Here is a 13,665-nt window from a genome sequence, read left to right on the forward strand (position 1 = left end):
GAGGGGTGTGAAAAGGAGTCTTACTTTGGAATTCTTAAATACCAAGAGGTAGGGAAGCAAGGGAGGCATTTGGAAGGTAGAAAGAAAAAACAAGCAAATTCACATCTCTGTGATACCTGCTAATTTAGTATGAGAAAGGAACTATGCTAAACTTTTACATATATTGACTAAATTTGTCTTCCAACTTAGGAGGATAGATACCACTATCCCCACTATTTGAATTAGGTCATTAATGTTTAGAATGGGTCTGTAGATCCACTACATTCAAATGACTAATGTGATAACACTGAGTTTCAAAAGTCAGTTTTCTGAATAAAAAGCTTTGTATTCAAGATCATTTACAAAAGCCTGTTACCATTTACCTTTTTTTTTTAATTTTTAAAGTTTTTCAGTTTTATTTATTTATTTTCTTTACAATATTGTATTGGTTTTGCCATACATTGACATGAATCTGCCGTGGGTGTATATGTGTTCCCCATCCTGAACCCTCCTCCCACCTCCTTCCCCACCCCATCCCTCTGGGTCATTCCAGTGCACCAGCCTAGAGCATTTATCTTTTACAATCCTCATCTATAATTGTGTATTGTCTATTTTCTGTTGTCAGTTGTGGGTTTATTCCCTTGGAAGTGTTAGTTGCTCAGTTGTGTCCAACTCTTTGTGACCCTATGAACTGTAGACCACCGGGCTCCTCTATCCATGGCTTTCTCCAAGTAAGAATACTGGAGTGGGTTGCCACTTCCTACTCCAGGGAATCTTCATGATCCAAGGATCAAACCTAATCAAATCTCCTGCATTTCAGGCAGATTCTTTACCATCTGAGCCACCAAGGAAGCCTTATTCCCTTTGCTTACTTTCTACTGGAAAGCTCCTGTTGTCCTAAAATGATAAATAGCTGCTTTGATAAATAGCTCTAGAATATTTTATGAGATATTTTGAGCATCAAGGCAATATAACTGTCACTGGAAAGCTACCAGAATCAAGGAATCTGTCTCTTTTCCATGGTCTCTTAGGGACCAGCTGAGTTTATTAGATTTTGCTTTGAAAATGAAAGTATTCAATACAGGTTTATAGGGGAGACCATCGTGTAAATCCCTGATGCCATCAGACTTGTCATAGACGATGAAATGTCTGCATAACTGAGGTATACATACTCCAAGGCCTGGATCCTAGGACAATGCAACCACTAAGGAATGTGACCCACAGGTAGACCTTATTTTCATCCACAGGACTTTTCATTCTCTCAGTTTTTGAATTACTTTTTTTTTTTTTAATGCATGCATGCTTGCTCAATTGCTTCAGTCATGCCCAGTGCTTTGCAAGTCCATGGACTGTAGCCCACCAGGCTCCTCAGTCCACGGGATTCTCCAGGCAAAAATATTGGAGTGGGTTGCCATGCTCTTCTCAAGGGGATCTTCCCAATCCAGGGTTAAACCTGTGTCTCTTGCATCTCCTGGGCTTCAGGGGATTATTTACTGCTGAACCACAGGGGAAGCCCAATACAGGGGACAAAGAAGTCACATTTAAATGGAATACAGTCCTTGGGAAGCTTACCATCTAGAACTTGGGTACTATTTCTACATTTGCTTAGGGAAAAATAACATAGTGTTGATGACTTTCTTTCATCACTGCTTTCATAATTATTGTAGCCAAAAGTGAGACAAGCCAGAGAGTAACAAGCCCAGTAAGACATGATGTGTATAAGTGTGTACTGTGTGTGTGTGTGTGTGTGTTGTGGGGAAGGAGCAATTCTCTGGAAAGTGATTCTTAAATTATCCACTCCAAAATGTTACCCTTAAAACACAGACACAATGTCAACCAGAAGATGCAAATAAAGGAGTTTATTCATTTTAATTCACAGGAATAAAAACAAATGTAAAAATGTGAGAGTAACAACATGTGGATAAAGGGCTTCTTGTGTCTTGACGGTTCAGCTGTAGCCAGGAAAACCTTGTACCTTAGCATTCTCTGATACTATTTCTACTCACACTCACTCTTGTTTGTTCTCCTTGACACTTTTGCTGCTTTTAAAGTCTTGAATATTTGAAACAAGCCCTGCCCTCAGGTATGTTGCAGACTCTTTTCCCAATAGGGCACACTGTTCCCCCAGGTAAACTGATGTCTCTGCTTTGTCTTGCTTCGGGTCTCTGTTCAAATGTCTCTGTTTTTTTTTTTTTTTTTTGCATATCGTCCTGAACCCATTAAAATATAACATATCCATGCACGGTAATTTATACGTGCCTTTTTTCCCCATATCATCTGTCACTACATGAGATGACACATATACATATTTTTCATTTGCTAACTCATATTCTTTCTTCATCATTGCATTTTTGGAAGTTTTGTTCTCAGCATCTCACACATTTCCCCTAGAAGATGGCTGATACTCAACATTTCTAGAATATATGAAAGACATTTGCTTTAAAACTGTATAATCATGACCTCTTGGGGAAAAGGCTGAGTGTTAGACAGGAATTTCTAATCACAGATAACACAGTAGATTACTTAAAGATAATTTAATATTGTAATTCATAGCATCTTATTATGTTAATGTGCACACATGTAGAAATTAATCATGCTATATTTTTCTTCCCTAGTAGTGATCACCACCACGTGGTACAAGGGAATGATACAGGAATGGCACAATTTATTCTTCTAGGATTATCAGAGGAACTAGAACTGCAACCTCTCATATTTGGACTTTTCCTCTTCATGTTCCTGATCACTGTGTTTGGGAATCTGCTCATCATTTTTGCCACCATCTCAGACTCCCACCTCCACATCCCCATGTACTTCTTCCTCTCCAACCTGTCCTTTGTAGACATCTGCTTCATCTCCACCACCATCCCAAAGATGCTAATGAACATACAGACACAGAGCAAAGACATTTCCTATGAAGGCTGCATCACCCAGATGCATTTTTACATACTGTTTGTAGAGCTGGAAAACTTAATTCTAACTGTCATGTCCTATGATCGCTTCATAGCCATCTGTGACCCCCTGCACTACACAGTCATCATGAGCCCTATTCTCTGTGGACAGATGGTGCTCCTATCCTGGATGATGAGTGCCCTGAATTCCTTAGTACAAAGCTTACTGGTACTGAGACTGTATTTCTGTACAGTCTTGGAAATCCCCCACTTTTTCTGTGACTTGAAAGAAGTACTCCGACTTGCTTGTTCTGACGCTGTTCTTAATAACGCTGTGATGTATTTTGCAGTTGGGCTCTTTGGTGCCGTCCCCCTGGCTGGTGTATGTTACTCATACTCTAGGATAGTTTCCTCCATATGTAGAATCTCATCAGCTGAGGGGAAGTATAAAGCATTTTCCACCTGTGCATCTCATCTCTCTGTTGCTTCCTTATTTTATTGTACGGGTTTAGGATTGTATCTTAGCTCTACTGCTCCCCACAGCTCACATTCAAGTGCAACAGCCTCGGTGATATACACTGTGGTCACACCCATGCTGAACCCTTTCATCTACAGTCTGAGAAATAAAGATGTAAAGAGGGCTCTGAGAAGATTCTTTGGAGTGGCAGCTATGAAAGGGCCATTTGTCCTGGGGCTGAGGTAGTCCTGGTAATGGATGTGCTCAAAGCATTAGAGTCAGAAATTGTGCTTCTTGATCAGATTGTGGAAAGAGCACTTGTTCTTTTTATGTATTGCTTGGTTTTTGCACTCTTTGATTTAAATTCATATATATATATGGAATTTAGAAAGATGGTAATGATAACCCTGTATGCGAGACAGCAAAAGAGACACAGATGTATGGAACAGTCTTTTTGACTCTGTGGGAGAGGGAGAGGGTGGGATGATTTGGGAGAATGGCATTGAAACATGTATAATATCATATAAGAAATGAATCGCCAGTCTAGGTTCAATGCAGGATACAGGATGCTTGGGGCTGGTGCACTGGGATGACCCAGAGGGATGGCGTGGGGAGGGAGGTTGAGGGGGTTCAGGATTGGGAGCACGTGTACACCCGTGGTGGATTCATGTTGATGTGTGTCAAAACCAATACAATATTGTAAAGTAATAATAATAATAAAATAAAATAAAAAAATTCAGCATATAATTTCAGTAACTTGATTAAGCTTTCTTAATAGCTGATGCATGGACAATTTTCCCTTTTTTTTTTTTTTTTCTATTTTTCTACTTTCCCTAAATTTTTCCCAAACATGGGTGAGAAACATTCGGAAACTTCCATTTATTTGATAGGAAAAACTGGATTTCTTAAGGCCTTTGTCTTAAGCAACATTCATCTTCTCAAGTATTTTTAAAAAAATTCTTCTCTACTCATGAGGAAAAACTGACTTTGGCAGCTAAAGTAACTTATAGAATTCAACTGCAGAGTAAAGCCTGAAACCAATGTTTTTATTTTGGCTCTGTAATTTTTATGTTTCACCGGTTTAACTGTTCTTCCTGATAATATCGATTTTATTCATGCCACTGAGTTTTATAACTGGTCTTTTGGTGTCATACAATTATTCAGCCTGTGTCCCCAATATCTACCACGTGTTGTTGCTGTTGTTGTTTAGTTGCTAAATCGTGTTTGCCTTTTTTGAAATCCCATGGACTGTAGCCTTCTCTGTCCATGGGATTTTCCAGGCAAGAATACTGGAGTATCCATCTTGAGCCTCCCTCCCACACCATATTACTCCTCTAGGTTGTGACACAGCATCAAGTTGAGCTCCCTGTGTTATTCTTTTTTTGGCTAAAAAATTTCTGTGCTGCTTACAATTATGGCTTCTCTATCGCATATAAGTTAAATAAACAGGGTGACAATATACAGCCTTTATGTACTCCTTCCCCAATTTGGAACCAATTCATTGTTCCATGTCTGGTTCTGTCGCTTCTTGACATGCATACAGGTTTGTCACGAGGCTAGTAAAGTGGTCTGGTATTCCCATATTTTTAAGAATTTTCCACAGTTTGTTGTCATTCACACACTCAAAGGCTTTAGTGTAGTCAATAGAGCAAAAGTAGATGTTTTTCTGGAACTCTCTTGCTTTCTCTATGATCCAATGGATGTTGGCAATTTGACGTCTAGTTTCTCTACTTTTTCTAAATCCAGCTTGTGCATCTGGAATTTTTCAGTTCATGCGCTGTTAAAGCCTACCGTGGAGGATTTTGAGCATTATTGTGCTGGCATGTGAAATGAGTACAAATGTGTGGCAGTTTGAGCATTCTTTGGCATTGCCTTTCTTTGATATTGAAATGAAAACTGAACTTTTCTAGTTCTGTGGCCACTGCTGAGTTTTCAAATTTTGCTGGCATATTGAGTGCAGCCCTGTTGTAGCATAATCTTTTAGGATTTGAAATAGCTCAGCTGGAATCCCATCACCTCCGCTACCTTTGTTCACAGTGATGGTTCCTAAGGTTCACTTGACTTCATACTTCAAGATGTCTGGCTCTAGGTTAGTGGTAACACCACTGTGGTTATCCAGATCATTAAGATCTTTTTTTGTATACTCGTTTTGTGTATTCTTGCCGCCTCTTCTTAATATCTTCTGCTTTTGTTAGGTCCATAGCATTTCTTTCCCTTTTTGTACCCATCTTTGCATGAAATGTTCCCTTGTAATCCCTAATTTTTTTTGAAGAGATCTCTAGTCTTTCCCATTCTGTCGTTTTCCTCTGTTTCTTTGCATTGTTCATTTAGGAAGACTTTCTTATATCTCCTTGTTAAACTTTAATTCAAATGGGTGTATCTTTCCATTTTTCTGTGCCTTTTGCTTCTCTATGAAAAGTCAAAAAGATATGACACTGAAAGATAAACTCCCCAGGTTGGTAGGTGCCCAATATGCTACTGGAGAAGAAGGGAGAAATAGCTCGAGAAGGAATGAAGAAGCTGAGCCAAAGCAGAAACAGCACCCAGTGGCATATGTGTTTGGTGCTGAAAGTAAAGTCTGATGCTGTAAAGAACAATGTTGCATCAGTTCAGTTTAGTCGCTCAGTCATGTCCGACTCTTTGCGACCCACTGAATCGCAGCACACCAGGCTTCCCTGTCCATCACCAAATCCTGGAGTTCACTTAAACTCACTTCCATCTAGTCAGTGATGCCATCCAGCCATCTCATCCTCTGTTGTCCCCTTCTCCTCCTGCCCCCAATCCCTCCCAGCATCAGAGTCTTTTCCAATGAGTCAACTCTTCGCATGAGGTGGCCAAAGTATTGAAGTTTCAGCTTTAGCATCAATCCTTCCAAGAACACCCAGGGCTGATGTCCTTTAGAATTGACTGACTGGATCTCCTTGCAGTCCAAGGGACTCTCAAGAGTCTTCTCCAACACCACAGTTTAAATGCATCAATTCTTCGGCACTCAGCCTTCTTCACAGTCCAAATCTCACATCCATACATGACCACAGGAAAAACCATAGCCTTAACTAGATGGACCTTTGTTGGCAGAGTAATGTCTCTGCTTTCGAATATGCTATCCAAGTTGGTCATAACTTTTCTCCCAAGGAGTAATCATCTTTTAATTTCATGGGTGCAATCATCATCTGCAGTGATTTTGGAGCCCCTAAAAATAAAGTCTGGCACTGTTTCCACTGTTTCCCTATCTATTTCCCATGAAGTGATGGGACCAGATGCCATGATCTTCGTTTTCTGAATATTGAGCTTTAAACCAACGTTTTCACTCTCCTCTTTCACTTTCATCAGGAGGCTCTTTAGTTCCTCTTCACTTTCTGCCATGAGGGTGATGTCATCTGCATATTTGAGGTTATTGATATTTCTCCCAGCAATCTTGATTCCAGTTTGTGCTTCTTCGAGCCCAGCGTTTCTCATGATGTACTCTGCATAGAAGTTAAATAAGCAGGGTGACAATATACAGCCTCGACGTATTCCTTATCATATTTGGAAACAGTCTGTTGTTCCATGTCCAGTTCTACCTGTTGCTTCCTGACCTGCATATAGGTTTCACAAGAGGCAGGTCAGGTGGTCTATTCCCATCTCTTTCAGAATTTTCCACAGTTTATTGTGATCCACCCAGCCAGAGGCTTTGGCATCGTCAATAAAGCAGAAATAGATGTTTTTCTGGGACTCTCTTGCTTTTTCCATGATCCAGCGGATGTTGGCAATTTGATCTCTGGTTCTTCTGCCTTGTCTAAAACCAGCTTGAACATCTGGAAGTTCATGGTTCACATATTCCTGAAGCCTGGCCTGGAGAATTTTGAGCATTATTTTACTAGCATGTGAGATGAGTGCAATTGTGCAGTAGTTTGAGCATTCTTTGGCATTGCCTTTCTTTGGGATTGGAATGAAAAGTGACCTTTTCCAGTCCTGTGGCCACTGCTGAGTTTTCCAAATTTGCTGGCATATTGAGTGCACCACTTTCACAGCATCATCTTTCAGGATTTGCAATAGCTCAACTGGAATTCCATCACCTCCACTAGCTTTGTTTGTAGTGATGCTTTCTTTGGCCCACTTGAGTTCACATTCCAGGATGTCTGGCTCTAGATGAGTGATCACACCATCGTGATTATCTGGGTCATGAAGCTCTTTTTTGTACTGTTCTCCTGTGTATTCTTGCCACCTCTTCTTAATATTTTCTGCTTCTGTTAGTTCCTTTCCATTTCTGCCCTTTATCGAGCCCATTTTTGCATGAAATGTTCCCTTGGTATCTCTAATTTTCTTGAAGAGATCTCTCATCTTTCCCATTCTGTTGTTTGCCTCTATTTCTTTGCATTGATTGCTGAGGAAGGCTTTCTTATCTCTCCTTGCTATTCTTTTGGAACTCTGCATTCAGATGCCTATATCTTTCCTTTTCTCCTTTTATTTTCACTTCTCTTCTTTTCACAGCTGTTTGTAAGGCCTCCCCAGACAGCCATTTTGCTTTTTTGCATTTCTGATGGTCTTGATCCCTGTCTCCTGTTCAATGTCATGAACCTCCGTCCATAGTTCATCAGGCACTCTATCTATCAGATCTAGTCCCTTAAATCTATTTCTCACTTCTACTGTGTAATAATAGGAAATTTGATTTAGGTCATACCTGAATGATTTAGTGGTTTTCCCTAGTTTCTTCAATTTAACTCTGAATTTGGCAATAAGGTGCTCATGATCTGAGCCACAGTCAGCTCCCTGTCTTGTTTTTTCTAACTGTATAGAGCTTCTCCATTTTTGGCCGCAAAGAACATAATCAATCTGATTTCGGTATTGACCATCTGGTGATGTCCACGTGTAGAGTCTTATCAAGTGTTGTTTGAAGAGGGTGTTTGCTATGACCAGTGCATTCTGTTGGCAAAACTCTATTAGCCTTTGCCCTGCTTCATTCCATATTCCAAGGCCAATTTCCTTGTTACTCCAGGTGTTTCTTAACTTCCTACTTTTGCATTCCAGTCCCCTATAATGAAAAGGACATCTTTTTTGGTTGTTAGTTCCAAAAAGTCTTGTAGGTCTTCAGAGAACCGTTCAACTTCAGCTTCTTCAACATTACTGGTTGGGGCATAGACTTGGATTACCATGATATTGAATGTTTTGTGTTGGAAACAAACAGAGATCATTCTGTCGTTTTTGAGATTGCATCTCCTTGCAGTCCAAGGGACTCTCAAGAGTCTTCTCCAACACCACAGGTCAAAAGCATCAATTCCTCAGCGCTCAGGGCTTCCCTGGTGGCTCAGAGGTTAAAGCATCTGCCTGCAATGCGGGAGACCCGGGTTAGATCCTTGGGTCGGGAAGATTCCCTAGAGAAGGAAATGGCAATCCACTCCAGTATTCTTGCCTGGAGAATCCCATGGACAGAAAAGCCTAGTAGGTTACAGTCCACGGGGTCGCAAAGAGTCGGACACGACTGAGCGACTTCACCTCACCTCGCCTCAGCCTTCTTCACAGTTCAACTCTCACATCCATACATGACTACTGGAAAACCATAGCCTTGACTAGACAGACCTTAGTCGGCAAAGTAATGTCTCTGCTTTTGAATATTCTGTCTAGGTTAGTCATAACTTTTCTTCCAAGGAGTATGTGTCTTTTAATTTCATGCCTGCAGTCACAATCTGCTGTGATTTTGGAGCCCACAAAAATAAAGTCTGACACTGTTTCCACTGTTTCCCATCTATTTCCCATGGAGTGATGAGACTGGATGCCATGATCTTCATTTTCTGAATGTTGAGCTTTAAGCCAACTTTTTCACTCTCCTCTTTCACTTTCATCAAGAGGCTTTTTAGCTCCTCTTCATTTTCTGCCATAAGGGTGGTGTCATCTGCATATCTGAGGTTATTGATATTTCTCCCAGCAATCTTGATTCCAGCTTGTGCTTCTTCTAGTCCAGCGTTTCTCATGATGTACTCTGCATATAAGTTAAATAAGCAGGTTGACAACATACAGCCTTGACGTACTCCTTTTCCTATTTGGAACCAGTCTGTTGTTCCATGTCCAGTTGTAACTGTTGCTTCCTGGCCTGCATGCAGTACTTGGGTACAATCTCAAAACAACACAATGATCTCTGTTCATTTTCAAGGCAAACCATTCAGTCTCAGAGTAACCCAAGTCTATGTCCCAACCACTAATGCCAAAGAAACTGAAGTTGAATGATTCTATGAAGACCCTCAAGACCTTCTAGAACTAACATCAGGAAAAGATGTCCTTCTTGTCATAGGGAACTGGAATGCAAAAGAAGAAAATCAAGAGATACCTGGAGTAACAGTTAAGTTTGACCTTGGAATACAAAATGAAGCAAAGCAAAGGATAACAGAGTTTTGCCAAGAGAATGCACTAGTCACAGCAACACCCTCTTCCAACAACACAGGATATGACTCTACACATGGACATCACCAGATGGTCAATACTGAAATCAGGTTGATTACATTCTTTGCAACTGAAGATGGAGAAGCTCTATACAATCAGCAAAACAACTATGGGAACTGACTGTGTCTTAGATCATGAACTCCTTATTGCCAAATTCAGACTTAACTGGAAGAAAGTAGGGAAACCACCAGGCCATTCAGGTAAGATCTAAATAAAGTCCCTTACAATTATACTGTGGTGAATGTGACAAAGATTCAAGGGATTAAATCTGATAGACAGAGTGCCTTAAGAACTATGGACTGAGGTTCATAACATTGTACAGGAGGTGGTGATCAAAACCATCCCCAAGAAAAAGAAATGCAAAAAGACAAAATGGTTGTCTGAGGAGGCCTTACAAATAGCTGAGGTTTTTATACTTATTTAAATACAAGACAGAAAATGGTCACACTTTAATGAAGCACCAAGTTCACATGTCCCAGGCAGGCTCACCAACTGGACTATGAATGTTATTTCTTTACTCTTTAGGGTAAAGATAATTTGATTGACAGCTTTATTTCTAGAGTTTTTTTTTTTTTTTCCTTCCTAATTTTGGTTAGGAATGAGAAGGGGCTTCCCTGGTGGCTTGACAGTAAAGAATTTGCTTGCAATGCAGGAGGCCTGGGTTTGTTCCCTGGGTTGGGAAGATCCTCTGGAGAAGGCAGTGGCAGCATATACCAGTATTCTTCCTGGAGAATCCCATGGACAGAGGAGCCTGGTGGGCTACAGCCCATGGGGTCACAAAGAGTTGGACACAGCTGAGTGACTAACAGTTTCACTGTCTTTTAGGGATGAGAATAGCCTGGGTGTATTGTGCCCCTAACAGGACAAAACATGCTCTGTGTTGTGTGTTGTGTGTGTGTTGTGGCTGATACACAGTTCTAAGTGTTGACTACTTGAACCCACATACAGTAAAGTGACCTTTAAAAGACAGAAACCAGAACGTTAACCAACACATGAAGATAAGGAGAATCCATGTGACTAGGATCCATGCCTAGTCACAGGATGCCTTGAAATCAAAATTAATGATGAGCAAAGAACAGAATTTGACAAAGGGACTCTTTGTGCCCTGAAGTCCCAGTTATGGTAAGGAGTCCGCTCTCTGACACTATCTGTCATCACTGTCCCTATGCTCTTTGCTCACCACACTGGAAATATATTGAGCCTGGAATGTCTGAAATGAGAACCTTCCTCAGATCCCTTGCACTGACTCTTTTCCCTGCAGGGCACACACTTCCCCAGCTAACTCTTTATCTGCCAACTATTTTTCCTTAAGGTTTATGTACAAATATCCCCCTGTTTTTCAGTCTTCCTGAACTTCCAATGAAAATAACAATACCACCCACTCTCTCTTACCTTTACTTTTGCTTGACATACAGTTGTAATTGCAGCATTTTCAACATGTTACTGATGTCCATTTATATAAAAATTAATCATAGTATTTTAAAATTTTAGTCTTTACCCCCGCACATGAGACCAGGCAATGATACCCAATTTTCAGGATTTCTTCTTCTGGGATTATCAAAGGAACCAGATCTGCAGCCCATCATATTTGGGCTTTTCCTCCCATGTACCTGATCATTGTGCTTGGAAACCTGCTTATCATCCTGGCTGTCGGCTCAGACTCCAACCTCCACATCCGCATGTGCTTCTTCTTCTCCAACCTGTCCTTTGTAGACATCTGTTTCACCTCCACCACAATCCCAAAGATGCTGTGGAACATCCAGACACAGAGCAAAGGTATCTCCTATGAAGGCTTCATCACCCAGATGTATTTTTCCATACTCTTTGGACAACTTTCTCCTGGCTTTGATGGCCTGTGTCCACTTCTTTGCCATCTGTCATTCCCTGCACTACAATATCATCCTGAATCCCCAGCTCTGTGGACTGCTGATGCTGGTGTCCTGGATCTCGAGTGTCCTAAATTCCTTGTTACAAAGCTTAATGATGTTGTGATTGTCCTTCTGTACAGATATGGAAATACCCCACTTTTTCTGTGATCTCAATCAGATGCTCAAACTTGTCTGTTCTGACACTTTTCTTAAAGATGCTGTGTTTTATTTTTCAACTGGGTGCTGGCTCACCTCTCAGTTGTCTTCCTGCTTTACTCTTCTGTCCTAGGAGTGCACCTTAGCTCTGCTTCTATACAGCTCACCCTCAAGCACAATAGCCTCAGTGATGTACACTGTGGTCACTCCCATGCTGAACCCCTTCATCCACAGTCTGAGGAATGAAGACATTAATGGGGCTCTGAAGAGATTATATGGGATGGCAGGTATAAAAGGACCAATCATTCTGGAGGTGAAGAAGTGTCCTTGATTGCATGATTCAAAACCTCAGAACACAAAATTATGATTCTTTGAGCACTGTGGAATATAATTTGTTTCCAATTATTTCCTAGATTTCTATTTCTTTGAATTCAACCTTTGTATACAATTTTAACAATTCAATTTATTAATCTTTCTGTTCTGTCTGGTATATAGACAGCTTTTCCTTGGGGCCATTTTCATATATTCCCAAAGTTTTCTCTACTTTGCATCAGATATATTTGTAAATTAACATATATTTCATGAAGAGACTTAGATTTCATAAAAATATTTTCTTCTCAAAAGACTTATACTGTCCCATACAATTGCCCCTAGTTTTCATGAAAGAGCAATCATGAGTTATTATATTGATATGAATAAAACTATACTTGGCATCTAGGATCATTTATGCAATGTCTTTGTAGGGGGAAAGATGAAACCACAGTTTCACTTTGGTATTGCCACTCTGCTTTACATCATTATTTTAACTGCTCTTCCTGGTAATGTGGACTGTCTCATGAACCCAATTTCAGTATCTACCTACTGATATGATGGTGTTGCCTAAGAATGCCTAGGACTCATTGCCCAGGCCCATAATATTTGTGATTTTGATCTGAACAAATGTTTTGACTAAACCAGCCCTTATGTTGTTGTTTTAAATGAATCATAACTGATATTACCTAATGTTAGTTTCAGGTGTACAACATAATGGTTTGATAATTGTGTATATCACAAACAAATTACCACAATAAATCAAGTTAGCTTTCATCATGATGTTGTTGTTTTCATTTGCTAAGTCATGTATGACTTTGTGACGACATGGACTATATAGCACACCAGGTTTCTCTTTCCTCCACTATATCTCAGAATTTGCTCAGATTCATGTCTATTGAGCTGGTCATGCTACCTAAACATTTCATCCTCTGCCACCTCCTTCTTCTTTTGCTTTCAATCTTTCCCAGCATCAGGGTCTTTCCCAGTGAATCATCTCCTCACATCAGGTGGCCAAGGTACTGAAGCTTCAGCTTCAGCAACAGTCCTTCCAGTGAATATTCAGGATTGATTTCTTATAAGATTGACTGGTTTGTTCTTCTTGTTGTCCAGAGAACTCTCAAGAGTCTTCTATAGCATGACAATCTGAAAGCATAAAGCTTTCTTTATGGTCCAACTCTCACATCATTACAAGACTACTGGAAAACCTGTAGCTTTGACAACATGGGCCTTTGTCAACCAAGAGATGTCTGTGCTTTTTAAAATGCTTGACTGCTGGGCATACACACCGAGGAAACCAGAATTGAAAGAGACACTTGTACCCCAATGTTCATCGCAGTACTGTTTATAATAGCCAGGACATGGAAGCAACCTAGATGCCCATCAGCAGATGAATGGATAAGAAAGCTGTGGTACATATACACAATGGAGTATTACTCAGCCATTAAAAAGAATACATTTGAATCCATTCTAATGAGGTGGATGAAACTGGAGCTTATTATACAGAGTGAAGTAAGCCAGAAAGAAAAACACTAATACAGTATACTAATGCATATATATGGAATTTAGAAAAATGGTAACAATAACCTTGTAT

General features: G+C 40.3%; 1 protein-coding gene, 1 long non-coding RNA gene and 1 pseudogene across 2 annotated transcripts in view; all 3 read left to right on the plus strand.

Moving 5' to 3' along the window:
- The window catches only part of LOC132659866 (uncharacterized), a 995,695-nt gene that overhangs the window by 364,162 nt on the left and 617,868 nt on the right, over nucleotides 1–13,665 (plus strand). The window lies entirely within an intron of this gene.
- Nucleotides 2,548–3,570, plus strand: LOC114114785 (olfactory receptor 7A17-like). The gene has a single exon (XM_042249435.2). It carries the CDS (start codon nucleotides 2,548–2,550, stop codon nucleotides 3,568–3,570), a length of 1,023 nt encoding a protein of 340 aa, XP_042105369.2.
- LOC101108045 (olfactory receptor 7A5-like) lies at nucleotides 11,245–12,093 on the plus strand (annotated as a pseudogene).

This window comes from Ovis aries, chromosome 5 (genome assembly GCF_016772045.2).
Source record: "Ovis aries strain OAR_USU_Benz2616 breed Rambouillet chromosome 5, ARS-UI_Ramb_v3.0, whole genome shotgun sequence".
Lineage (NCBI taxonomy): Eukaryota > Metazoa > Chordata > Mammalia > Artiodactyla > Bovidae > Ovis > Ovis aries.